Here is a 25,765-nt window from a genome sequence, read left to right on the forward strand (position 1 = left end):
GTCCCACTGAGATTCGAACCCGGGTCGCTGGGTTAGAGCCCGGAGCACTAACCACTACACTATGGAAGCCTCGCTCATATTGCCTGGAACATATATGGTTATATGGGGCAGCAAACGAGCAACTGTGTTGCAAATTTTCTATGATAAAATGTTGAGGGCCCACTGAGATTCGAACCCGGGTCGCTAGGGTTAGAGCCCAGAGTACTAACCACTACACTATGGAAGCCTCGCTCATATTGCTTGGAACATATATGGTTATACGGGGCAGCACACGAGCAACTGGTAAATTTTCCATAATAAAATGTTTTTGGTCCCACTGAGATTCGAACCCAGGTCGGTGGGGTTAGAGCCCAGAGCACTAACCACTACACTATGGAAGCCTCGCTCATATTACCTGGAACATATATGGTTATATGGGGCAGCACACGAGCAACTGTGGTAAATTTTCCATAATAAAATGTTTTTGGTCCCACTGGGATTCGAACCCAGGTTCCTGGGGCTAGAGCCCAGAGCACTAACCACTACACTATGGAAGCCTCACTCTTATTGCTTGGAATATATATGGTTATATAGGGCAGCACACGAGCAACTATAGCGAACGACTCTTTTGAACGCAAATTTTGAGTGAACCGATTCTAAAGGCACATTACTAGTACAAAACAGTATAGACGACCATGGGACGTCACATCGAAATAACCGACTGGTTAATGACGCGGGCTCTTACTCGGTACGTACTTGGTTCGATCCCAGATGCGAGAATATACCTAAATGTGCATTTATTGTGCAGTTAACCCTTTATTTACTTATTCTTTTTTTTTTTTTTTCTTCGTGTAGTGTATTGAAGTGTCCATGAGGTGTACCTAATCACAGGCCACTTAAGCAGTTAACCAAATGTCAGATTTTTGTTTTCATGCCCCAAAAAATAAAAACAAGGAATAAAACACCAGACAGGTTTTAATGTTTATTAAAATAGTAATAAAACAAGTAAATTTCAAACCAGCAATATAATGTGAAATTTCAGTAGATATATTGGATAACAATATTTAGGCGTATATATGCATACACGTTATTTAAAAACTACTATAAGTGTCATACACTATGCTAGAGTGTTTACCAGCTCAGTGGCCTGAGAGGAGAGTGTCCGCCCTGAGATTGGGAGGTTGTGGGTTCAAACCCCTGCCGAGTCATACCAGTGACTATAACAATGGTACCCATTTCTTCCCTGCTTGGCACTCAGAGTAAGGGGTTGAAATGGGGCTCCGCTGCTGCTCAAGATCATTGGGACTTTAATTTATAAAATCAAGATGACCCAAAGAGAAACATAATCTCCCCCTTTTTGCATAACGGCGCAACTTTTTTAATCTTTATTCTATTTATTTGATGCACTGATCAGCTGGCACTTCTAAATTTCGTTGTACAAGTGAGACAATGACAATGAAGATCTATTGTATTCTATCCCTTCATGCAATAAAATTAGCCGTTAGCTTGGAGAAAACGTGCATAAAAGAAGTAGTGTTCCAGTGAGTGGTTCTTTCTTTCCTTGGCAAATCGTAAATCGACATTTTGACTTACATAGTTCACGCCAAGAGGGAGACGCAACACCTTCACTGACCGATCCGTTGATGCACGGGAAGGAAGGCAACTCGTTCGCGAACGGAGTAGCAAATGCGAATCGTTCACTCACAGATTCGTTCGTTGGTGAAAGGGAAATGCAATTCACGACTCGTTCGTGAACGGGACGTGACGTCATTTTCTTCTTCGTTTTGATTTACGGCAGAAAATTCGGCAACAAACACGGCGTCCGTCGTGAAAAACGGCGGGAGACGACAAACATTTGCTAGCATGCTAGCTTACCTGAGAAACCGCCCGCCCGCCGCCGCGCGCTCGGTGGCACCTCCATATGATTGAGTACACCTGTCTTCCATTGACCTAAAGCCCTGACGTCACAGCCGTCAATTCAAATCTTCTTCTCCTGATCGTCCAACGGCGCTCGGCACACTGACACTAGGTGGTCGCCTGTCATGGTGACGACTGTGGAAAGGGTTGCTTCAGACTAGTGATGTGCATTCCATTTCTCTTAGGTGAACGAATCTTGAGAATCAGGTTCACTCAAACGATTCGTTCAAACGAATCGTTCAACGAATCCCCGCCTCCCCTACACACACACACACACACACACACTCAATGATACGGCTTTTTTTTTTTTTTTTAATAACATCCACTAATACACATCAAACAATACAACTACCCCCAAATTATTATACATGATAATAATTGGTAAAAAAAACTGCTTGAAAAAAAAAAAAAAATTCTGAATCAATTTAGTTGACACTGTAGAATTTTGCCCCAAATGGGACAAAAAAAAGTACAATGAGAAAACGCTATGCTTAATACATGTCTTTATAATCTCGACTTTATTTGGTAGTTAAAGTGCATACATGGACAAAGGAAGGCAAGGAAGGACAGCAACTAAAACATTTTAGACCAGCACATTTCTTCATATGACTGACTTCTAAAAAGAAAGACAAGCTACCGCGACACAACGCACAGTGTCATTGCATAATTCAAATAGTAAACCAACATTGACATGAACATATTTCTTCACAGCAAAAAAACTATTCAGTGCAGCTAAATGATTTGGATGAAAGCAGAGAGACACATTTGTACAGTCACAACAGCAACAAGCCAAAGTCACAGAAACAGGAAGAGGTATTTGATTGTATACACAGTTCAAACTGAAACCAGCACGGGGTATTTTTTCTTCCCATTTGTCATAATATGGATTTGTTGTTGTACAAATTGCTTGACAAATTGACAAAATGCAAGATAACATCTCTCGTTGAATCACTTTTATTAATCAAACCATTAGACCTTTTCAAATATTCCAAACTCCTCAAAGATAACATCTAACAAACTCTAAAAATGTTGACAATCCCATGACTTCCCAGTTGTACAATATAATAAAAATAAATTTGATTCCGTCGAGTTCAACCCCCGAGCCAATATTTCATCATTTTAATCGTCCACACCACAAACTAAACCCAATTTAAAGGCCTGAGCATTGTGATTTTTTTTTAACCTGCAAGAAAAATAGGAGGTATTTCAAAGAACATTTCAATGGCTACCCTTTTCAAATAAAGTCTTGTCATGCACATGGCAAGTACAGTGAACTTCTACTGGCTATTGTGTAATTGCTACCAGAAAGCAAAGTGATCATTTGAACTACGCTACTTTCATTTTTTTCCCCACAATAATGAAAAGGTAATGAAACACTACACCAACAGAAAGAGAAACTCCACAAATACAAAGTTGTCTATGTCAAATGAAATATTGTTAGGAAAATGGTGAAAACACTGTCTCGGAATTCCTCTGTCAGTCATATGACACATTTAGCACCATCACAAATCGGCTTGCTTCATGAAAGACAAATAACACGACTTGATGGCATGAATGGCGGCGGCGGCCATCATCATCATCTACATCACTTGAGATGCTTTAGTGCAAATTCTGTGCTTCTCCTGTTTTCGAGCTGCTGTGCAAGTCCTGTAATGTGCATACATATTTGATCTATTTTCTTTTATCAAGCACTAACTCACATTTCCATATATGATCATGTAGAAGAAAAACAAGAATACAAGTAGTGGGTTTGTATCACAACTTCCTGTAGATGAGGGTTTTCATTTTTTTTTTTTTTTTACACGACCACACGAGCATCCCACGGCCTGAATATTATCATTTCCTAGGAATGTTGTAGGATTATTTGTGACACTTGTAGAAATTGATAATGGAGAATAATAAAGTGTCACATGGTGTACCATTTTCCATCCTTGTTAAATCCTTGTAGGTCGTTATTAACATGACGAGTATATTTTTTTTCTATAACCGGAGGCAAGTGCTGTTTGTTTCATAGAATAACAAAGTTCACATCTTGACTGGAGCTTCAAGACACAATATTGTTCAGTCCACGGGGACAAGCTTGTATCTCACCGAGCAGCCAAGGTTAGCGAGGCTTTGAGCACGGCCTGAATGTTGATTTTACCGTTGCCAGACTTTTTTTCAATTAAGAACGACTTGCAACTGTTTGCAACCTTTTAGGAACCCTGACGAAACATTTGCAGATTGCTAATAATAATAAAAACAGCTTCAGATTTGAGACTGTATTAATTCATATATTTCTACTTTTCCATTTAAGTCATACATAAGACTTGACGGTTTATTACTATTTAAAAAAAATAATTGAATGTAATTTGATGAGCACCAGTCCACCTCCACTCTGAGAGCACAATCAAGGAGAGCAAACCTGTCCAGGGCTGACAGACAGATCTGACATGTAAACACATTTCGAAAGAGACGAAGAATTGAGCGCTGTTTTGATTGTACCTCACAAATGCTTGAAAGAACTCCTCCTAACACTGCAACTCTGCATCCAATTGGATTTCAAACCTGCTCATCAACAAAATTCAAAAGCTTCCTTAAAAGTGGAAGTCGTGACTGAGCTGAAAGCGAAACTTGCAATAAATCTAATGGACCTTTTCTTGTGCTTTTCCTGTGCAAATGGAAATATCATTACAAAAACCACCCAAAGGCACTTTTAATCCAGAATTTCCTGGATTACTTTCTCCAGCTCAAATCTTATAACCTGGATCTATAGATGCGGATGCATTGGAATCAGTCAAACGCTTTAGTAGCTCAAATTGTAAATTTTTTTCCCTACTTATGTCCTTTGGAATCATTTCATTATTCTACTTCTCATCTCATCTTCTTATTTTAATACTTAAAATGGGATGGAGCACCCTAGTCATTGTGTTTGAACTTCTCACAGTGCTGCACCGAGCGCACTTTGACATCGTCGTCTTGTGTGACTCAACATACAACACAGACTAAACATTACTCGAAAGTGGATTTTCTTTTCTTTCTTTTTTTTACATTAAAGAATGTTCTTATCTTAGACACTATACCTAATTTTATGAAAGAAATTCCATGCTTACCACACACAGGCATAACTTAAAGGAAGAATATTTAGTTGGATTAAAAGCTTGCATTTTTGGTGGGTCAATTCAGTTATATCTAATCTTTACAAATCAACTACACAAATAAATGGGGGGAAGATTTGTAAGTCTTATTTTTACAAAATCTTTGTTTTGATTATACTTGTGAAATCTGTTTGAGATTAGAATATTTGTAATTATTTTTGAGTATTTTAATTTACATTAAAATAAATGAATATGTTAAGTAGACATGAAGTGGCTGAAAAAATAATTGCAATAAATTTGAATCATTTAATAAACCTTTCTGGGGCTTATTTTCAAAATGTCATTTATATCTAAGACAGTTCTGACCTGTTGTCCTAATTTTTTCTTTGTCGACCCACTCAAAAAAACAGAATTTAATCAACATATTTGATAATTTACAGTAAACTAACGTGGAGCATTCAAAATGATGTCTATTTTTTGTATTTTGATGTGACTTATATTTATAGGATTGTTGGTCATATACAGTATGTAAAAAAAATTCACATTGAAATTGTAAAAAGACTACTTTTTTTTTGGGTTTTTTTAGTTTGAGCTGGTTAAAGATGTCCCTCATCTTTTTTTGTTGTCGTTGTCTTTTTTCCGAGTGCCCATAATACAGTGAAGCGTTGAGAAAGTGCTATCAGTGTGACGTGCTGGTGGTTTCTCAGCTGGGCTGCTGGCTGAGAGCAGGCCAGGCCAGGGTTACATTCAGCTGCTGGTTGTGTTGGATCAGGGATGTGTGCTGATAGTGGAGGACCAGCTCTCTGAGTGACGAGTACAAGTTGTAGGGCTCAGCAAAGCCGTAGCCTGTGGACGTCCTGTTGATCACACAGTGCTTCACGTGCCCGTCCACACTGTGCGGGAGGATGGACACCTGTCACCTTCTGGAACCTGAGCAATTATCCAGAAGAACGTGAAAGGTACTCACACAACAGAGCAGGCAAAGGATCCTTTTTGACTTTGGCTATCTCTGATGAGGAAAGTGCCGTCTCGTTTGCCTTCCAGAAGCTCCTCGGCCTGCTTCCGAGTCATACCTCCCACGTACCATGTCCGCTCTTCGCGGTGCGTATCGTCTGCTAGAGTGTACGGGCTAGCAAAAAGGAAAGACATTTTTTATTAGATGCAATTTCATATCCAGAATTGATTATTTTGGCTTTGGGGGAATGGAAGTGTAAATTGAGAACGTCACAGTGGAACTCACTATGCTCTCTTTAGCATTGACACAGTGTTGCTTAATTTATTATTTAAAATGAAAAAAAAAAATGGCTGATGTCACAATTTCCATCCCGTTTATAGATTTACACCATTGTCACCATGGCGATTTCCAACGTATTAATTAAAGCATTAGTTTTGGATAAATGATGACACTCACTCTTCTTCATTGCGTACACCGAGCCAGTCATCAATCTGGCTCTGCCTGGTTCCTTGCTGAGAAAGCCAGCTGGAACGGAAAGTTACATTTTCAGGAAGTAAAACCAAATTGCTCAGAAAGTGTAAAAAGCGACAAAGTGAAACTTACAACAAATATTGATCTCTGATCCTCCTGAGGTGCACAAGGTCTGGTTTCAAGTGGTTTAATTCCCTGTCAAGCTCCATGTGGGCCAACACCTTCCTCCTTAATTCCTCTTCCAACTTTATTTTGCTATTATGGATTTCCTCCACTCTGGATTGCAGCTCGTCCGGGTTGTTTTGCAGCCTATAAGCAAGCGGGAGGGAGAATAGCAAGTACACTTAATTACTCTTTGTAAAAAACAAACGATAATAACAAAAAACGTTTGTCTCCATACTTGTCGGTCTCCGTGCTGTTGTCTAATTTGAAGAACATGTCGATGTATTCCTTGCTGTAGCGTTCGTGCGTTTCACACTCCTCCTCAAAAATCCGAATGATTTCACTGAATGCCTCAATGGCCATCCTTTTAGTCTGCAATTCCTACATTGAAGAAAGAATACATTCAAATTTCAATGGACTCACAATATTTTTGCTTCACCTACCTGTGATGTTTGGTTGAGCTCCTCATAGAGACGGTCATACTCTTTGCTCTTCCCTTCATATTGGCTCTGAAATACCTTGAGCCGTTCTCTAACCGCATCCATGTCAAGTTCCATCACAGCTTGCTGCACGCATGACACAAAATGTAATTTCTAAAAATGTCTATGCAATAATATCCTTTTATATTATTTATGGATGATGTATGAAATTATATTAAATATTGATATTTATAATATATTAAATATTATTGCATGAACATGAAGTAGTCTATTAAACCACTTTTTTTTGGTAGTACAGAAGTCTAAAAAACAGACCCACCTGCATATATTTAGAGATGGGAAACAACAGCCGTGTGTCCAGTTTGGAATTGTACTGGGCCAGTGACCTGTTCTGGTAATACTGAATAAGGTCCACCACAGAATGGAAGGTCAACGGCTCGGAGAAGCCGTACCTTCCTCCATCGTGGAAAATCTTTATCAGTCTATTGGAGCCATTTTTCCTGTAAGATTTAGATAAGTCAAAGCATCATTTAGCAGGACTATAAATTATTTTACAATTAAATGCAAATATCGTCATCAGGTTGATTTGTAACTGCAACCTTCTGTACCTCAGCGTGAGTGTATATTCTCCCTTGACCCTGTTGGAAGCATCACGCACCAAGAATGTGCCATCGGGTGTGTTTCTCATCATTCCATTCACTTCATCTCTGCTCAACAACACAACATGGACTTTTTTTTTGTCAACATATTTTCATTAAAAAAAAGAAATCAAATGAAAAATCCTAATTTGAATGGTCTGTCTGAGGAATTCAAGTCTCCATCATCTATCTTATGATTTCTTTTTTTCTAAAGAGTGAAGAGCTTATGCACCTTGAGATGCTGCCCCAATACCACTCTGCATCAACCAGCTGTTCAGAGCAGGAATCGCATGGTGCCATTGCTTTGGTGATGAAGCTGGCTTGGATCCCTGCCCACAACAAAGTAGACACTTCATAATATCCACATTTATATTCACAGTACTCAATTCTGATACCGATACTAAGTACCGATACCACTAGTAATTTTCATACATTTTCTCAAATAAACAGTGACAGTTCATTTTAAAAGCGCTTTTCAATGCCTTGGCTACAAGAGTACCGATCCCTTCAAATAAGCCTGGTATCGGTACCCATATCTAGTATCGGTACTCGCCCATCTCTATAACGGAGGAAACTTATATTTAGACCCGTATAAGATCTATTATTCAAATTGCATACTGACACAACATATATTCGCTTTGATGAAGCAAGTTGAAGAGCGTACCGTCTTCTTGGAACACATCATTATCAGCATCAGCGATGGTGGTAAGGTTCTGCCCAGAAGCTGTCAGAGACTCAGCCTGGCTGTCATTTCTGTTCATCTTTGTCTCCATGAACACTGCGACATCAAACGTAGAAAGGTTCAGTCAATAAACGACTGTCTGCATCATGTCTGGGTTGTTCCCATACTGCCGTCCTACTGACAAGGACTTGAGATTAAAAAGGTTATGTTGCTTAGTAGCGTACACTGCCCAGACTCGTCTACTGACAGGTGACACGGACTGTCTGACTTCCTCGAATACCAGAAATGACACTCCTCAATGCTCAGGCCCACTGGGCCCGAATCCACGTTGCTTAGAGCGCAACCTCGCCTCGCCTCGCCTCGCAAACGACAGCTGCCCGCATGGACATTTCATATTACGCCGAGAAACTGGATCGAGCTGCCGCTGTGTGTTTATTGTGTCTGCATCTTTCAGCTTTTCCTCTCCATCTATTTAAGAAAGCATTTGATTGGCCGGCATATGGAATTGCGTGGGTGACCTTTATGTGCGCTGAGATCACGTCATGGTATTAGCAGTTGATGAAAGTTTACACCTTGGACACTTGAGATTCATTTAATTACTGTAGCCACAGCAGGATGTTGAAGGAATAACATGAAGGACTTGGTATTATTAGAAAGGCCCATCTGTGCCCTATATATATAAAAACAAATATTTAACCTAAATAGTCTGATCCATTCGGCTGATGAATATTAAATTGATCTGAATTTGAAAAAAATTGATCAACATATTGCGTCATCTTCATTTTTACCTTGATCTGCTGATGACGGATTGGAGCATGAAGCTGAACACATCATCCCGGTCTCCTGTGGTGACTGGCTGGATGTCGATGACGTGATGGGAGGACACGCGGAATGGGATTGGGGCTCATCCCCCGTTTGGTCGCTCTTCTCTTCCACAAGATTGAGTGCTGCAAACGGTGACGTCAGAAAATCTGCAGCCTGGAACTTGTCGGCTGTCCAGAGGTGGAAACCTGCATCTGCCATTTTCCCCGACAAAGACGGCTGGGTTGAATTGAGGTGGTTAGGCGGCAGGACGCTGGGGTTCCTCAATTCCGTTGATCACATGCTAGATGATCTATCACCTGCCAGTTACACTCATGGCCAACGATGGAGAGGGAGACAGATTTGCCGATTTCACAAATGCCATTTGTTCAGGAGGTAGTGCTCGTTCTTCTGCCTCAATTTGTCATTGAACCACATCCTTGAGCAGACTGACAGTCAGTAGAGCTTGATCCAGCCAGTGCTGTTTGCATTTGAAGTCATTTTCTTAGTTTTGTGCAATGATTGGCTCATTTAGATAATAGTTGCTTGAAAGTGACCGATGAACAGCCTGAAAATAGGAAGAGTACACAGTCAGCATTGTGTAAAATCTATTTTTACATTTAGGGGGAAAAAATATATATACATATACATATTTATTTAATTGCAAAAAAATAATATAAAAATAATAAAAAATATATTTTTGCAAAAAATAATATATATATATATTTTTTTCTATCTGACACAAACCGATGCAGTCTTGCGCAAAGTAGGACCATAATAGAATATAAAATGTTTACTTTTTGCTACGCCATAAATGACTATAGCGTCAAAATACGCAGACATGAAACCAAAGGTTGAATCCTATTTAAAATCCCAGGCATTTAAAATCCCTCCTGCATTACCCCCCCCCCCTCCCCCTCCCCTCCCGTCATGGCCCAACCTATAGAGAAAAATTTTAATAATAAAGTTAATGCCACAAAATCCTTTCCCAAGCATTTGGACTTGATCAGCAATTTCTGATGCTCCTTATCTAATGCGTATCAAAATCTGTTTGAGGTGTGTTGCTTTTTATTATTGAAAAAATACAACTCCAATCGGTTTTATAGCGATGATACATTGATATAAATTACGCTCATTCTATCTTAATCGGATTAAACAGGGATACTCCGATACCAACAAAATTTCCAACCGGAAAATGAAGAAAAATCTGCACGAAAACCTGGACCCTTAAAAATTCTGCCTTCATATGGCTTCTTTTCAATATTTAATTTCTTGTTCCTTGCCGTTTATATCAAATAAACTCTGTCAAATGATTTGCGATGATAAAGCATACGGTCGAGCGCAACATTTTCAATCGATGCCGATTGTACATCGATACGTCGAAAATTTTCAGAGTAATATTTTGAGCGAAATGCGGATGTGACGCAGTTTCAAAATGGAATTTCTCGGTCTTAGAGAGTCATTCGACACCCAAAGCAACTTCAACTAACTGCGTATTCTAATTTCTGATCACCGCTGACAAGGTTCAAGATCCGATGGATTTTTCCGATGACTCCATCCAACTAATCTTTGCTCGATTCTCAAATCACCAATAAAATACAAAATCCCAAGGAAAAACTTCCAAAAATGGCATTCCTAAAAAAAAATCAAGGTTAAAATGTGAATCAAATACGGTCTCTAGTAACCGAGTAACTAATACCCACCGCATCAAACCAAAGGACGGAATCGTTTCTGCAGCTGGGACGCTTGACGTTCGCCATATTTGTACGAACCCGTCATACGCCTCTTTGCCCCGTGTGTATGCTAAAAAGAAGTTTTGCAATGGCAACTTTTTGGAAGGGGGGGGGATACCCCAATTACCTTCCGAATGGAGCTCTCCTTGGAAATGCCAGTAGGCACTTACCCGGTCCAGGACTGCGGAGAGCGGCCATCAGCAAACGTTTCGTCGACATCCATGAAGCGGCGAAGAGACGTGGCCGGCCGGACGCACACGTGGCTCAGATCAAACCAACCACCGGCTTGGGTCCTCACGCCATCTTATGTCCTTCCGCTCCTCCTATCCTGTACCGCCTCTTCTCCTGTATCCTCCATCTTTGAAAATCCTCTCCTCCCGATGTGTGTATATCCCATCTGAATACAACTTCTTGCCATGATGTCATTCCTCCTGGGTATGTCTTTTTTTTTTTCCTCCAGTGACACTTCCTTAGAATTCTTTTCCAGACTTTTCCAGGACTAAGCCATTTTTTTGTTTATTCTTTCAAATGGCTGAAAATAAAAAAACTTTTCTGGAGTGGTAGGTAAAAATGCTGACATCTGAGAGTAGATCAGAACAACAACAAAAAAAGAACTAAAAAATGTTGCTATTTTCTAAGTAAAGAAAGGTAAACGCAGCACTGCATCTTCTGACTGGAACTCTTTTTCACAGTTGAAGAGCATAGTGTGCCAGCTCAGTGGGAGTCAGAAGCATGAGAATGAATCGGCGGGAGAGAGGGGAAGGAGAAAAAAAAAAAAAAAAAGCTCTAAAATAAATAAATAAAAGAAGGATGCCACTGTTGCTATACAGAGCGAGGTGCTTAGCGGGCTCTTGAAATTCTATTGGCCCGCTTGTTGCCATGTGCTTAGGAATCAGCAGAGATGCTGCTAACAAATCAAGGAAATGTTCTAATATTAGACTGTATGTATCTAGGCAGTGGGAGCCCCTGACCTCTCTACTCTGCAAGCATTACGTTCCACTTCACAGATCAACATAATGAAAGAAGTGGTGTGGAAGGAAGTGGTTAAAAAAATGTTAGGTCATCGTAGACAAAACAAGAGCGGCAGCCCCCGCGGTTCTTTTCCTTTCGCTGACGTCCCAGACAGACAGACAGACAGACAGCACAGAACAGCTCTCGTCGAAAGGATTTAGTTACCGTTGTGTCTTTTTATTACTTAATTGGCTTAAAATATCAATCTATTCATAGCAGCCTTTTTTGGTAAAAGCTATTTATGATATATGCTGCAGTCACGGTTACTCGTGATGATGATAATTAATTTTTAAAGTCAAATCTGGCTGTTTTTTCACCATTTTTTTTTTTTTTTTGCAGAAGATAAATGTGAGCAACTAAGGAGTTATGTTCACTATCCAAAGCTATTGATTCATTTCGTTAAGAAATAACATTGCATCTCTGTATTAAGAAAAAATCTATTTGTATAATCATGCATTAAATTTTGTAATGATTTGAATCTGAATACGTCAATTAATTGTCTGTGTTTACAAGAATATAACTGGATAGTAATTATATAAAATAATAATGAGCAAGGATTAAAAATAAAGGTTAGCTGTGTTAATCTACACTATTAAACATAATCCTCAAGACAGCATTTTATAAATATGAGGACATGCACACACCGGAATGAAAAGAAAAAAAAAAACCTCGTTTATGGTGAGCTTGAGGAACTCCTTCTTGGTCTTGGGGTGATGTCCAAATGCTCCCAACATGACCTTTGTAACAGTAGTTGTTCTTTTGCACACCTTGCATCAGAATGCACATGTGACTGGAATTAATAAACAACAGTATTAGCATTCGTCAAACTCAATTCAAACATTGAAGAGAAAAATATTGTTCAGTTCTACTCACACAGCCTCAATGATGACTTCTTGGATGGCTTTGGTTAAACGCTCCTGAACTGGAGAGTAAACAACACTTTAGATCAAAAACATTAGTCATGAAGATTTTTTTGTTTACCTTGAAGTCTCCTGCTATAGATTTCTGCAATCCTGAAGCATCCTTCTTCAGTTTCAGGTTCATTATTAAATACCTGCTACATTTGTTTGGACAAATAGAATGATGACAGCAAAAATATCTCATGAGATTTTTATTTAAGAGATGATATCTAGCTATTTGACATTGTTTTTCTTGATAATAACCAGAATCACTTTAGTTGTAGTTCATCAATAGCTGAGTTCTTTGGTAATTCTGCTGAGCGAGCGCCAACCTTGATTTGTGTCATTCACGTGAACTTTCTCAAGGAATTGTAGTTTCTTGAAATCCAACATAAAATTGCCAGCGTTATACTGTAGAGCCCATCGAGTAGAAAATGTTAGTGGAGTGCAAATAATACAATCTCGAGTAACTGACATGCAAGAACCTCATTAGTCAAGGACAATAATCTTTATGTAAAAATAATATTCTCATATTAACAATATTTTAAATGCAGGGCGTATTAGAACACATAAATATATTGAGACTTTTTCCAGTGGTGCCTTTCACAGCCCAGATCCAGTTTTTTTTTTCTGCTGTGGCCGTGTTACTCTGCAGGCCATGACTTGTGGCTGCTGGTCGGGCTCCTTGGCGCCTTTGGACTTCCCTGAAACACAAAATGTAAATCAGGGTTATGTTAAAAAATGATATAAATGACGGATGATTTTCCATGGCACCTAAATAGTGTAATGTCATTAGAAAAATCCAAAAAAGATGATGCAATAGCATGAAGGTGTCAATAGGGGGCAGCAACGCATTGCACAATACTTTGCATGTGTTGTAATAGACAGGGAGAAGTCATTTTTGATGGTGATTATTGCTCAAATCTGAAATCTGAACGGTAGCCTGAGACTACAAGCTGAGATGGGTGCGCTTACCACACTAGACGGCGTTTTTGCATAGTTCATATGAGCGTAGAGCAGCACAGCGGTGTCGTTGTGAGATGCCTCCAGAGCGATGGAGAGAGCATTGCTTCCATCCTGCAGTGCAACAAAAACATTAGCCAAGCCTGAGTTGCAAACAGACAATGATAAATACCACTGAACTCTGCTACAAATTTCTAGACGTGTTAAAAACTATTCATGTAGTGTAACATTGCTTTTATTCCAGCAGCCAGCCAACATCACTCTCTCAGTCCAGCTGTGCACAAGTGAAACAAAATCCAGCAGAAGCCAATTTATTCTGGCTCACTGTCAGCCTGGAAATGTCAGCTTGTCTGGACATTTTTTCCCAGGCATCCTGACTAATGCAACAAAAACAAAAAGGTTTTGGCTTGGATTGGTTGGTTGGTTGAAAGGGTTCATCCTCATTTGGAACAATTTCTAACTAATGCACAAGAATGACGTGTATCAATTATAAAAGTCGCTTTTTCTTTTTTCTTTTTAAATCACCCGAGGGCGCCTAAACACAATTTGGGGTTAAGGGAAGACAGATAAAAGCGATCGAATTCTCCTTCTCTCTTGCCGGGATGGAAATAAAAGCATCAAGAAAAAACAATAGAGGCGAGTGAACAAACTCAGACAAGCTGTTTCCTGGGATCAGATGAAGCGGAAACGCAGATGTGAACACGGTCACATGGTTGGAGCTCAGATCCAGCAGCTCAGAACATTTGTCAAATTGAAACTTGCCGTAACGACATATCTCACATTATCAACGATGGAGATGTCGCAACCGGGCTGCTCCAGGAGCAGTTTGACGATCTCGGCTCGGCCGTGTTCGCTGGCGCACATCAGCGCCGTGGAACCTTCGTCGTCCTGCACGTTGACGTCGGCGCCGCATTCCAGGAGCGCCTCCACCATTTCCTGACGACCGTGACTCACAGCCAACATCAGCGCCGTCTGACCCGCCTGCACAGAAATCAAAGAGTCCTGAAAGAGCACGCATTGTTCCAAAAAAGCTTAAGTGGCCCTTTTTTTTTTTGGTGAGCTCTCAAACGCAAAACTTTGTGTGGACAATTAAAAAGAAAATTATAAATAGCACATTACATGTGATGTTTTGCGCTCAGTAATTGGATTTCAAGTCCGGGCCGTGATGCCAGACAGTCTTATGACTGCCTATTGCGAGCACATGTCTGCTGCATACAGTTCACAAGCTGATTAAATCACGCTAACCGAGAAGACCACAAATTTACAAAGAATGCGGTAGCGTCGCGTTTTCCTGACGCTAACATTAAATCCCTCCATAAAATAAATAAAGTGGAATAAGACGACGTGCCTGGCTGGCCTTGGCGTTGACGTTGCCCTTGCTGAAGAGCTTCTTGACCACAGACATGTCGTCGTCTTCCTTCACCGTGGACAAAGCTGCCAACATGATGGCCGTGTAGCCCGCCTTGTTCTGCTTGTCCACACAGCACATGCCTAGAAAAAAAAAGATCTACAGAATGAGATTCAAAAAACCCGGGCATCTTAAATAAAGTTGTTGACACTGTCAGGTGTGCATTGAGCAATACTAGAAAATAACTACCTAATAAAGAAGAATTGTAAAATTTTAACAGTGTAATTTAATTGTATTTATTGATGCATTAAATAACTGTTTAACGCACTAAATTAATAAAATTAAAAGAATAAATATATACAAATATAAAATAAAAAAATCACAATGTCTTTAATTGCATCTATTAATGCATTAAATAATTGCTTAACTCCCTAAATTAATTATAAATACAATTTAAAAAATGCGAATGAACTATTTGAATAGTAAAATGATCACAGATAACTTTTTTTTTTAATACCTAATCCACAAACTTGAGCACCAGAGTCTGTGCACCCTTGCACTAGATGGCGCTGCAGTACAGTTAGGATGGTTCCCTTGAAAGCATATTTGTTGATACAACTCCCGCATTGCATTTCATTCAACCGTTTGACTGCCCAAAGAAAATAAAAGTTCTGCCGTGAGCACTGACCTGTGTCCAGCAGCAGATCAACAACTCCAAAGTTGGAATGAGAGACACTATAGTGCAGAGCGCTGTTGCCGTTGCCATCCGTCATGTTGACCACATGCTCCAGCAGCAGCGCCGACACCTCGGAGAACGCCATCAGGTAGTCGGACACCCGCGGCGGCTGAGCCGTTTTGGCGCTGGAAACCCGGAACCACTCCAGTTGGACCATGTGAGTGCTGGCAAGCTGCAAAGTATGGCAACACAACTTCCATCAGATTTCATAGATCGCAATGCTTATTTTTTTTGGGGACGCACCACTTCTTTACTCTTCAGTGTTTGGATGTCATCGTTGAGGTGATTCTTGAGAATGAGGCAAGCTTCGCGCATTTTGGAGCTCAATTCAAACCTGTTACAAAGAAGAACAGTTGAAGGCAAACATACAAACCGAAATGAACACAAGACGCGAGTGCACACTTCTCTTTGACGCCATCAGATGGCCCGTTGGATGATCTTCGAACTTCCTCGTCAGTGTCGCTCTCATCCAGATTGATGTTTCTTTCCTCCTCTGATGTTTCTTCTCCCAGATCCACTTCATCATCCTCCGAGCTGTCTAAGCAGTCGCCCTCGCCGCTTTCTTCAGAGGAGCTTCCCTCTCCCTCCTCCTCCTCCTCCTCCTCTTCCTCTTCTTCACTGGATGTAGATTCATACCTAATAAGTAAAAAAAGTTGACCTGGCTTCTAAGCAATGCTGCAAATATTTTTTATTTTTTTTTAAGAATTGGAAGACCCACCCTCCGTTTAAAATGCCAACAAACTGCAAGCTCTTCTTGCCCGTTGTACGATTTTCCCCTGCGCCATTGGCATCTTTCCTCTTCATGATTGATTTCAGCATACCTGTTTCCATAAGCGATGAAATATGAAACATACTGTATTTTTTTCTTCTAACTCCACACTGTATGTCAGAAAGCTAATGACAGTAAAATGAAGGTACCTGTCTTGGCCGTCTTTCTGTCTCCTTTGTCTTCCTCTGTCTCCTCAGACATATTGACCATCTCCTCTGGAATGAGCTTATAATCACTGATGGTCAACTGTCTCTTCTTTAACACAGTAACTTTCTGGTCTTCAATCTTATCATCAAGCACGTCTTCGTACTGGCAACCAACGGTGGCCATCACGACAGAAACCGGTTCTTCTGATGTGGTCTTGGCATCCGTTTGGGTACCTTGCTGGACCAGGTCGGCAGGAAAGCTGTTACCTACACATACATCCACGACAACTGGGCAGCATGACACGGAAGCCTCCTTCAGGGTTGTGGCCGTGGTCTCCATCTGGGCATCCTTAACATCCGGTTTGACGAGAACCCCCCTCTCAAACGTGACCTTTAACGCTATCTCCTCAACCTGTGCTCGAAGACTTCCCAGATCTTTGTCCGCTGAGCTCAGCTGGCTCTCTAGACTCGTAATGGTCTCCTGCTGGAATTTGACGGTGTCCTGTAAGGTGTCCATTTCCCGTTGCGCATCAGATGTTAGCCCAAGGAGTGACTCCATAACCCAAACCTCGGCCTCGGCCGTCTCTGCTCCGACCTGTGTTCCTTCCTCGAGGAGCACGGGGTTTTCAGTTCCCGTGGCTTTCTCACAAACACGGAGCTCGGTTCCTTCGGCGGCATCTTTCACACCGTGGCTGTAATAGACAACAAGTGAGTCCATGGGCCGATCATCTCCCACAGCCACTGTCTTCTTGTCAACAGATGGCTTCCCACGAGCCTTCAATACAACTTTTGACGAAAGGTCTGCCGGACTTTCGTCCTTCCCCTCAAACTTCTCGGCAAGCTTTTTCAGTTCCTCAGATTTTCCACGGCCTTTGTGACCGGGTGAGGCCGGGCACCTTAATGGACTCTGGGAGCTCTCTGTGGTTTGGCTAGAAGATTCCACCAACTGTTTCTGTGGCTGCGGACTCACATCCACGGTTTCTTTCTTCTCCTTAAGCGCTAAGAGCAGCACGTCTTTCTCGGCACGAAGCTCGGCTACCTCTTTTTCTAGAGCCGGAACACCTTTTACTCGTTCCTCCATCTCCTTCAGTTGTTTCAAGGCCGTGGCCATCTGCTCTCGGACTGTCTGCAGTTGGCTGGGGGGAACCGGAGTGGCTGCCGTGCCGGGAGTGTTGAGTCCGGAAGTTTGAGGACTGGGTTTAGTCCAGCTGCTCGGCAGAGGCTGGCTGGACGCCGAGGAGGCGGACAGCTGCTTGGGTGGATCCGCGAGTTGGAATCGCCCGCCGTTGGGATGACCTTGTTCCTGCTGCAGTCGCCGGCTGGTTTCCAGAAGAGTTCGCTCCACTCTAGGGTTGCGTTGCGGCGGAGGGGGCGGGACTTTGGCGCTTGCGGAAAGTGGGGGGACATTGAGGAGGCTCACGGGGGATAGAGAAAGCACTTCACAGGGTGCGGAGCCAAGACGATTTCTTGGCGGCGGCAGGGGGGGCACCCTGCCATCCTCGCTAGCAGGAGACGAAAGCGACTCGGTGGACGTCCAACCGCTGGCGCGTCCCCCGACGCATCTCTGAGAGGTTTTCAGCCCCCGTCCGGAACGACGAGACGCGGCAGCCGCCCTGCGGATGTTATGGCCGTTTTCGATCTCTTCCACGTATTTCAGGAAGTCCAGATCAAGCTGGAACCCATACGGGGTCTGCACCGAGTAAGAAGGCGGCGGGTCCACTTGCTCTTGACTGGAGTAGAGAAAGGGAGAGGCCAAATCTGCAAGGAAACAATATTTTGATTTCCAGGTGAATCGTTTAAACTTAATCGAGTCAGGTTGGAGTCCTGGAAGAGACGAAGAACATGCGCTGATTGACTTACCAGGCAGCTTTGGGTTAACTTGCACTGACTGAGTCATCTTTCAGGTGTGTGTGTGTGGGGGGGGGGGGACCTTTCAGCACGCTGAGCCTCAAACAACACCTGGCTAAGAAAACAAGACAGCGACACGATTGCATTTGTCTTGGGTGACAAGGAAGCAAAACTGATGTCATGTCCAAAGCACTCCCCTACTTACTTTGATTTATAAAGGCCTCTAAGGCAAAGGCGCCCTCTTCCTACTAACTGTAAAGTCACTTTTAAAATGTGATGGAGCTACGCTTCATCATGTGCGCTTATAATGGAATTGGAAAAAAAAATCCAATGCAGAGATTTGTTAACTCAAATATCAGATGTTTGCTTTTCAACAATATCACATCAACTAATACAGATTTTTTTTCCAGATTAGCGGCTGATACTATAGGACTTACCTCCCTCGGGCTGAATGGAGAAATCATGCGGCTAGAGGTCCAGGCTGGTTCCCTCTGCTCTGTTGACCTTAGCCCTACAAAAAAAGGAAAGTCTGATTATAAGGCAAAATACCCTATAAAAAAAAAAAAAAAAAAAATCACACACAGAACCTCAAGTGTCATTCATTTAGCTTTAAAACACAATGATGTGTTTCCTAACAGCCTCGGGCACATTCCTACAACCTGCTGTTGAAACACGCCAACACGCATCCTTGTATCTGACGGACTACTGATAACACACACACATACTGTATACACACACACCTGTCAGTTTATTGTGAATGTAAAAACCACAAAACCCACAAGATACTTAAAATGGCTTCACGGCTGATGATTGATGGTGAATGCATTCATAAATAGTCCTCAACGGTAAACAACAAAACATGGAAGGTCTGGAAGTCTCTGTTTAGTATCGTCTTATCAGCTACTGACTGTGTTGGTCTGTTTCTTGTCTCGGGACACAGCACAATGAACACGCAAATAGTTTTCAAGGTCGAGACCTTGGCCAATGTGTTTTAGTCCAGACCTGACCGAAGCCATTGATTGCAGGACTTTTTTTTTGTTTGTTTTTTAAAACACGTGCCTTTGATTTGTTTACTTAATTTCTCACAAAGTGTGCCAATTACATCACAGCCAGAATTTTTAAAACACAAACATTCTTGGACACTTCCACAGTGTGTATCATCTGTGTCAGATTCAGGTGACTTGTTTTGAAATGATTTATCTTAGTCACAGTTTCTTATATCCCAAATCTGACAATTGGACAGGGGTGTGCAGACTTCTTATAACCACTGCACAGTAGACAACGTCAAGACAATTTTCGTTCATCTTCAAAGACATCCAGTTTCTTAACAAGTCCCGAAATAAAATCACTTTTATGACATTCGTAGCATTGAAGTACTTTCTTTTCTCGCCTCCCCGCCCGCCGTACTCATCTCACATGATTGTTGTTACTCTTCACACGCACACACACACACACATCCACTCTTGTCCGATTTGATGCGAGGCAGCAAATTACAGAGTGCATGGTGAAGCTGCATTCTTTCTCTCGACACCCCGAGCTGCCGAAACCCACACGATTGTATACAGCCCAAATTAAGTGAGTGAAAACCAAAATCACTTTTAAATATATAGGCAGTACACCCAAAAAAATTGCTTTTTTTTTTATTTATATAAATGAAACTATTTTTTGACAGAACCAAAATGCAAGAAAACAAAATTGATGATAATAATTTTCACGGAAGAGGAAATGTCCTGCTTTGGGTCTCAGGCTCATGTTCTGCAAAAATGACCTCATTTCCCCAAGGCCGCCTTTTTTTCCCCCAAAAAAGAGACGTCAGGGCGAAAGAGTAGCCCTGGCGAGGGGCGGAGGGATTTTTTTTTGCCTTCCGAACAGGCAACCGCTTTTACCACTTGGCTGCTTAATATGTGAAAAGCAAATATGCACACCAATGACATTTAATCCTCAATAAACCTCAACTGAACGATTCATTTTTTGACTCACACCTGATTCAAAACGAAAGTCAGCTTTCTGCTTTGACACAAATGTGCAGTTTCCTGAAAGGAAGTCCACTTTTTCCCCTAATAAATCTCACTCCTACACTCCTGCCCACCCTTCTATGCCCCTGCAGGAGACCTGCCATTGTCTCCCAGTAGGAATCAGCATGGACGAGGAGGAGGAGGCAGGAAGCCCATCAGGCTGTCCTGAAAGCTGCTTCCTGAAGGCAGCAGGAAAAGACAAGCGGGTGAGTGCTGAACAAATAACCAGCATGACCACAACACACACACACCATCATGAAACAAAGGTCGCATGAAGTTTGGCTCCAAAGCTTCACATCCAGTATGTTGCCTCCTCTGACATCACAGACAGTATGTTGACACCTCTGACTATTTACTGTACACATTTGAAGAGGAGCTCCTTCCCATCTACCAGGTTGACTCGAAACATGGCATGCGGGAAGGCCCTCCCTTTTCCTTCCAGATTGTTTCGGCCAGCACAATCGAGCACATTGTGGATCGACAATGACGCTTTATTCCTCTCAGTCTCGCCGTGTTTTTGTGAGGCCTGGTTGTTTCCCTTCATAGGAGAAGGTCTGTTGGTTCTCTCACAACTAGGTCCAGGTTCATAATGTTGAATGGGCAATCTAATAAAGTTGTTTTGTGAGAAGCAGTACTACTTGATTGTGTGAACGCCCGACTCCAATGGTATTTGCAATTTGGGGGCGGAGCCTGAAAAAAACCTCACCGATTCACAGTTTTTGTACTCATGTCTCCGATTCTTGCGGAAAAGTCAAATATTTCCGGACAGGCAAGAAAAGTGATAGCTTCCACACCCCTAACGAGCTGTTGGGTTCTGCCAAAAATATTGGCCAATGTGCTAAAAATGAAAATATGTATTTTAAGGACGGAAGCTAAATTTGTGTTAGTGTGAATAAAGAAAAATGCTGCTTTGCGTGTGGGCAAAGCAGCATTGTGGCTTTTGATCGAAGATTAAAAAACAAAAACAAAATGGATTGCCACGGAAACCAAAGATGACAAGATATGAATTATAGTATTTCTGAGAATAGCTACTTTATGTCTGTCATTTTGAGAACAATGGCATTCCATAAGGGCCACAAAGAGCCCTCAGTTTGTATCTCGCCGTTCCAACCAAATGGGCTTTTTTTTTTCTCAATGATGTCACCTAGCGAGCACACAGCAAAATTCAAACCTCTCGCGTTGACCTGGGTACACGCTTTAAACACTTGAGTCTTTGTCGCAACAGTAGCCACTCCAGATGTTTGCATCTTCCATCTTTTGGAAACAAACCAGATGGCAGCAGCCATGTTTCTACTTAGAAACAACACAAATATGTTATTTCCTTTACCAATTATAGCACTCTGTACCTAATGACAAGGTACAGTGTAAAGTACACACCTTTGCCGCTGTGGAGATCCTCAGAGTTAAAAGAAAAAAAAAAAATGATGTGCTTTGTAATTGAGTTTCCCAGAAAGGACTCATTTGGTTCAATTGGTCTTTTGTGTCGCTGACGTCACATAATATGATAACTACTTGTATTCCCTTTTTGCCGTTTAACGAGTTTAACTTTTGCACAATCTGGAAGCGATCTGTGTGTTGACCCTCGAGAGTTTGCTGTAAACATCAAGGTTTGTTGGCAGACTAAACAAAGGCACACAGACAGAAAGGAAAGGCAAATTTGACCCGCTCTCATTTTGTTTGACCACCGCGTTGCCTTTTCTTTTGTCACAGACACCCAGTGCGAGCGAGCGACCGCACCACCTGGATCGGAAAAGAAACTTAAAACTGATAGCTAAAACTTTGTTTTGAGCTTATATTAAAAAAATATTATTATTATTATTAAAAAAATAAAAAGTCTTTGTTTCCATATGAAACATCAAATGATTTTTTTAAAGCAAAAGAGAATAAAATATGATGACAAGAATGTTTGACTTAACTGTTAACACCTACTTGAGTCTTCAAAAATGACTTCATAGGGCAGGGAAGCTTTTCCACAAGCGACACACACATCATTTTTCCGTTAGGAGCCAAATGAACACAAGAGTCTTTTCTGTAGGCAAACTTCAAAGTTGAAAAGTGTTACCCAAAGCGAAGATTCTGAACTTAGTTATATTTATTATTCCCATAAATACATTTCCCTTGAGAACTTCCTAATGAAGCAATTCCTCCTTCGCAAGGTTTTTATTTTCAGTCATCTTGCCTTCACCTTTATCTACATTTCAAAACTTTCTCATAACTTGCGGACGATCATCTAAAAATAAAGGCCGAAAATCCATTTATTATAATAAAATCGCTTGAGCTGTTTCCCAAAGATCCCAATCGCGCCATGTAAAACATTATAAACAGTCTTATTATAACATCTGAGAAAAGCATTTGAAGCTTTCCAAATGGCTAAACAAGACTTTGCTTTGAGTAATAAAAAAATAAATCTGGAGACCAGTCATCACTTTCTTCAAACACTAACGTGTAACATTAGTAACAAGAGGCTGGAATTCCACAAAGCTCCAAACAGACTGAATTTATTCCAAGCCTCTGGTAAAACTATCAAATGTATCAAAAGTTACAACTCAACTTGAAAAGAACTACTGATAAGTTCACAAAATGATCTTTGTATTGCATTCCACATATTGTATTAGTTTAGCCTTGCAGGAGGTCTGCAACAAGTCCAGGTTAGAGTAAACGAATTCTATTGAGTCTAGACTTTCTGGCCTCACATGACAACATTGTCTGATAACATGAACTCATAATCAGGCTAAAAATGGAAATCTACATCATGCATTTGATCAAGCATCAGGACATTGCATGACCACAGAGCTAAATTTAAAAAGCGTCTGCTTAAATGAACTCTGGCTGCAGACTCAAGAGGAGCGTGCAGAACCAGAGAGTTCCTCTGGCCTCCTGACATGTCCGACTAAACTTACAGAGCGTCTATTTGAGGCAGCAGTAAGTCAAAGCTGAAGGTACACGTCCGTAAAGACGCCCGAGGGAACAGCACGGAACGTCGTACTTGAATGACATCTCCAGCACGCCGCTTGCATTAAATTGATTGATATTCAATTTCATGGTATTTAATGGTATTTAAACGCATTGCACCGTTAACAACACTTCCATTCTCCATTTCTAAGTGCGCCGCACAAATCCTGCACTGTTTGTACTGATGGGCTGATAAAAGCAACACGCAACCCTGAGGTCACCAAAAGAGCCACTCTCAATGGTGTGTGCTTGGGGAACACCCTTTCCCGCTCTTACTGTGTAAACAGTAGAAATAATCACGATATTGTCCCACTTACACTATTCAAGAACCTCAAATGCAAATAACAAAATGAAAACTTTTAATTTGAAATTCTCTACTAGGTAAAACAATGGAATTGACTTTGCTGTTTGAATACTTTTGGAGGGGACTGCAACAACGTATGTAGTGGATGATGTTTCTTTTTCTGCATAAGATATATTTTTACATTTGCTTCTCACTTCCAAAATTCCACAATCAGAAAGCTGCCATTAGATCCCCAAAGCTGTTGACGTGCCTTCTATGTATATGATGAGCTTTACAGATTACTAACCCAATGAAATGCAGTGATTGCTCAATATGTAACAAACTAATGACATTACCAGAAATTTATCAGCAACCTCACATAAGGCAGCAAGTGTCAGGCAATAAAAGTTGGGGGGGAGGCTTCACATGTTTACTGAGTGAAAACATCTGAGGTACAAAAGCAAACAACCAAAGAAATAATTCCCAAGTCGTAATGTTAAAAGCAAAAAAGACCAAAGATTAGCATTTTGGTGCAGATTTGCACCAAATGATTGGTTGAGGTTTTGTGAGGATGGTAAACAAAACAACGTTAACACTGGGGACAAGATGATGACGTTATTGAGGGGGGGAATCAACATTAACGCCATATAACGGGATAACATTGCAGGCAAGAATGTGAAGCATTAACATTAAACACAAACGCATAGTTTAACTCAATTTGTTTAAGTCCTTGGTGAGTCTTGAACTACTCACCATAACACGTAAGTGGAGCAGCCAATCAATCAATTTGGCGCATTGATTTGTGCAAAAGTAAGCCTGCAGCTCTTGCTTACCTTCTGACTTGTCTCCAGGGCCGGGCCGTCACACTGGTTCTGCTCATGCCTCTCGTGGAAAGCAAGGAAAGTTCGGGAGGGGAAAAGAAGGAGAACTCCCATTCCCCTAAAAAGTTCAACACAAGTGTCAAAGGAATGTTGAGAGGGAGGAGCGTTTCCGATTTGTACTTTCAAAATAAAACAGTCCGAGCGTAAATAAATGTCACCAATCAAATCAATGGCTCACAAATCTGTTTGAATCTCAGCTCGAGTTTTTCGATGTGCAAAGAGATACATTTTAGATTTATTAGAGTTCTGGGCGCAGTGACACCCGTGGAATCTGCTTGGAGCTCCAAGATGCCACTTGAGCTAATTCTAATGTCAAGGCAACCGCGCGGTGCACGTCTTGTAAACTTTACACCTCCGGTGCAGATTTAAATGCAGTTATATGTAATTTAGCACCCTCTACTGGTTAAAGGTTTACATTACAGCTCATAGAAAATTACTTCCGTCGCGGTCAACTCCCTCAAAATAAGATTAAACTTATTCGGTTAAACAAATACTTATGCTTAATCAACAATTACTAGGAGACAGATTTTTTTTAAATTTACAATTGTATTTTTTGAGTTTTTTTCCTTTTGCTAACTTATTCAACCATCTGGTTGGCTCACCATGTGCTTTTAACTGCTTTTTTTGCATGCCGCGTTGCTGTCTTTGTTGCAGCAGGGGGCGCTGCTACTTATGTTTTCACTGACCTGGAAATTTGCAAACACTGAGCGTGCTTGAGTTTGACTGCAAACTTGTCTGAAAGGAAATCTTGGATCTCCTATGGCCTGCAGGGGAACAATGAAGGGTTTGGTAGGTCACTGCGACCTAGCAGAAATAAGAGGACATCTTGTGAATAAATCAGTTACTAACACTCTCAAAAAAAACTGATGGCAGGAAAATGGAGGCCTTCAAGAACTTTAACCCCTCAATGTAATACATTTTGAATATAAAACTTTTCATAAATGATAATGTCACTAAATGATACGCTTGATGACATTTATTCATTATTTTATTTTCAAACAACGCTATCCTCTACATTATTTCATTGCCCACTCTGAGTTGATTTCAATTATTTTAATG

The 25,765-nt window shown here is 41.1% G+C and overlaps 2 protein-coding genes across 3 annotated transcripts; both read right to left on the reverse strand.

Annotated features, from left to right (window-relative positions):
* Window positions 1-2,381: 2,381 nt before the first annotated feature.
* On the reverse strand, window positions 2,382-12,826 carry LOC148388976 (phosphatidylinositol 3-kinase regulatory subunit gamma-like). 2 transcript variants are annotated; one of them, XM_088393267.1, is made up of 13 exons: window positions 12,740-12,826; window positions 11,026-12,656; window positions 9,110-9,690; window positions 8,304-8,417; window positions 7,872-7,968; window positions 7,610-7,708; window positions 7,321-7,501; window positions 7,005-7,127; window positions 6,800-6,942; window positions 6,532-6,708; window positions 6,385-6,453; window positions 5,941-6,102; window positions 2,382-5,866 (listed from the first exon to the last, which is right to left on the reverse strand). In XM_088393267.1, the coding sequence occupies exons 3-13, from the start codon at window positions 9,342-9,344 to the stop codon at window positions 5,677-5,679; spliced, it is 1,590 nt and encodes a 529-aa protein (XP_088249393.1). In that variant the 5' UTR covers window positions 9,345-9,690; window positions 11,026-12,656; window positions 12,740-12,826; the 3' UTR covers window positions 2,382-5,676. The 2 variants fall into 2 exon arrangements, with proteins under 2 accessions (XP_088249393.1, XP_088249394.1); XM_088393268.1 differs by lacking the exons at window positions 11,026-12,656; window positions 12,740-12,826 and adding an exon at window positions 10,826-10,894.
* A 136-nt stretch (window positions 12,827-12,962) lies between these two features.
* kank3 (KN motif and ankyrin repeat domains 3) lies at window positions 12,963-24,770 on the reverse strand. The gene is made up of 12 exons (XM_088393262.1): window positions 24,659-24,770; window positions 19,013-19,086; window positions 18,588-18,690; window positions 16,731-18,485; window positions 16,531-16,633; window positions 16,215-16,448; window positions 16,056-16,146; window positions 15,765-15,984; window positions 15,077-15,219; window positions 14,509-14,709; window positions 13,741-13,842; window positions 12,963-13,469 (listed from the first exon to the last, which is right to left on the reverse strand). Exons 3-12 carry the CDS (start codon window positions 18,622-18,624, stop codon window positions 13,410-13,412), a joined length of 2,946 nt encoding a protein of 981 aa, XP_088249388.1. The 5' UTR covers window positions 18,625-18,690; window positions 19,013-19,086; window positions 24,659-24,770; the 3' UTR covers window positions 12,963-13,409.
* Window positions 24,771-25,765: the final 995 nt, after the last annotated feature.

This window comes from Syngnathus floridae, chromosome 13 (assembly GCF_059516105.1).
Source record: "Syngnathus floridae isolate MCC-2025c chromosome 13, RoL_Sflo_1.0, whole genome shotgun sequence".
Lineage (NCBI taxonomy): Eukaryota > Metazoa > Chordata > Actinopteri > Syngnathiformes > Syngnathidae > Syngnathus > Syngnathus floridae.

Bases quoted from the DNA above. Each gene is read 5' to 3' on its own strand.
- LOC148388976 (XM_088393267.1), bottom strand. From the start codon at position 9,344: ATGGCAGATGCAGGTTTCCACCTCTGGACAGCCGACAAGTTCCAGGCT. The intron at 7,969-8,303 runs GTACGCTCTTCA...TGTTGTGGGCAG, and splicing joins TGATGTGTTCCAAGAAGACG to GGATCCAAGCCAGCTTCATC. The intron at 6,103-6,384 runs GTGAGTGTCATC...CCTTTTTGCTAG, and splicing joins GGTGTACGCAATGAAGAAGA to CCCGTACACTCTAGCAGACG.
- kank3 (XM_088393262.1), bottom strand. From the start codon at position 18,624: ATGACTCAGTCAGTGCAAGTTAACCCAAAGCTGCCTG. The intron at 15,985-16,055 runs GTGCGTCCCCAA...CATACTTTGCAG, and splicing joins CACTGAAGAGTAAAGAAGTG to CTTGCCAGCACTCACATGGT. The intron at 14,710-15,076 runs GCACGTCGTCTT...ATTTCTGTGCAG, and splicing joins TCAACGCCAAGGCCAGCCAG to GCGGGTCAGACGGCGCTGAT.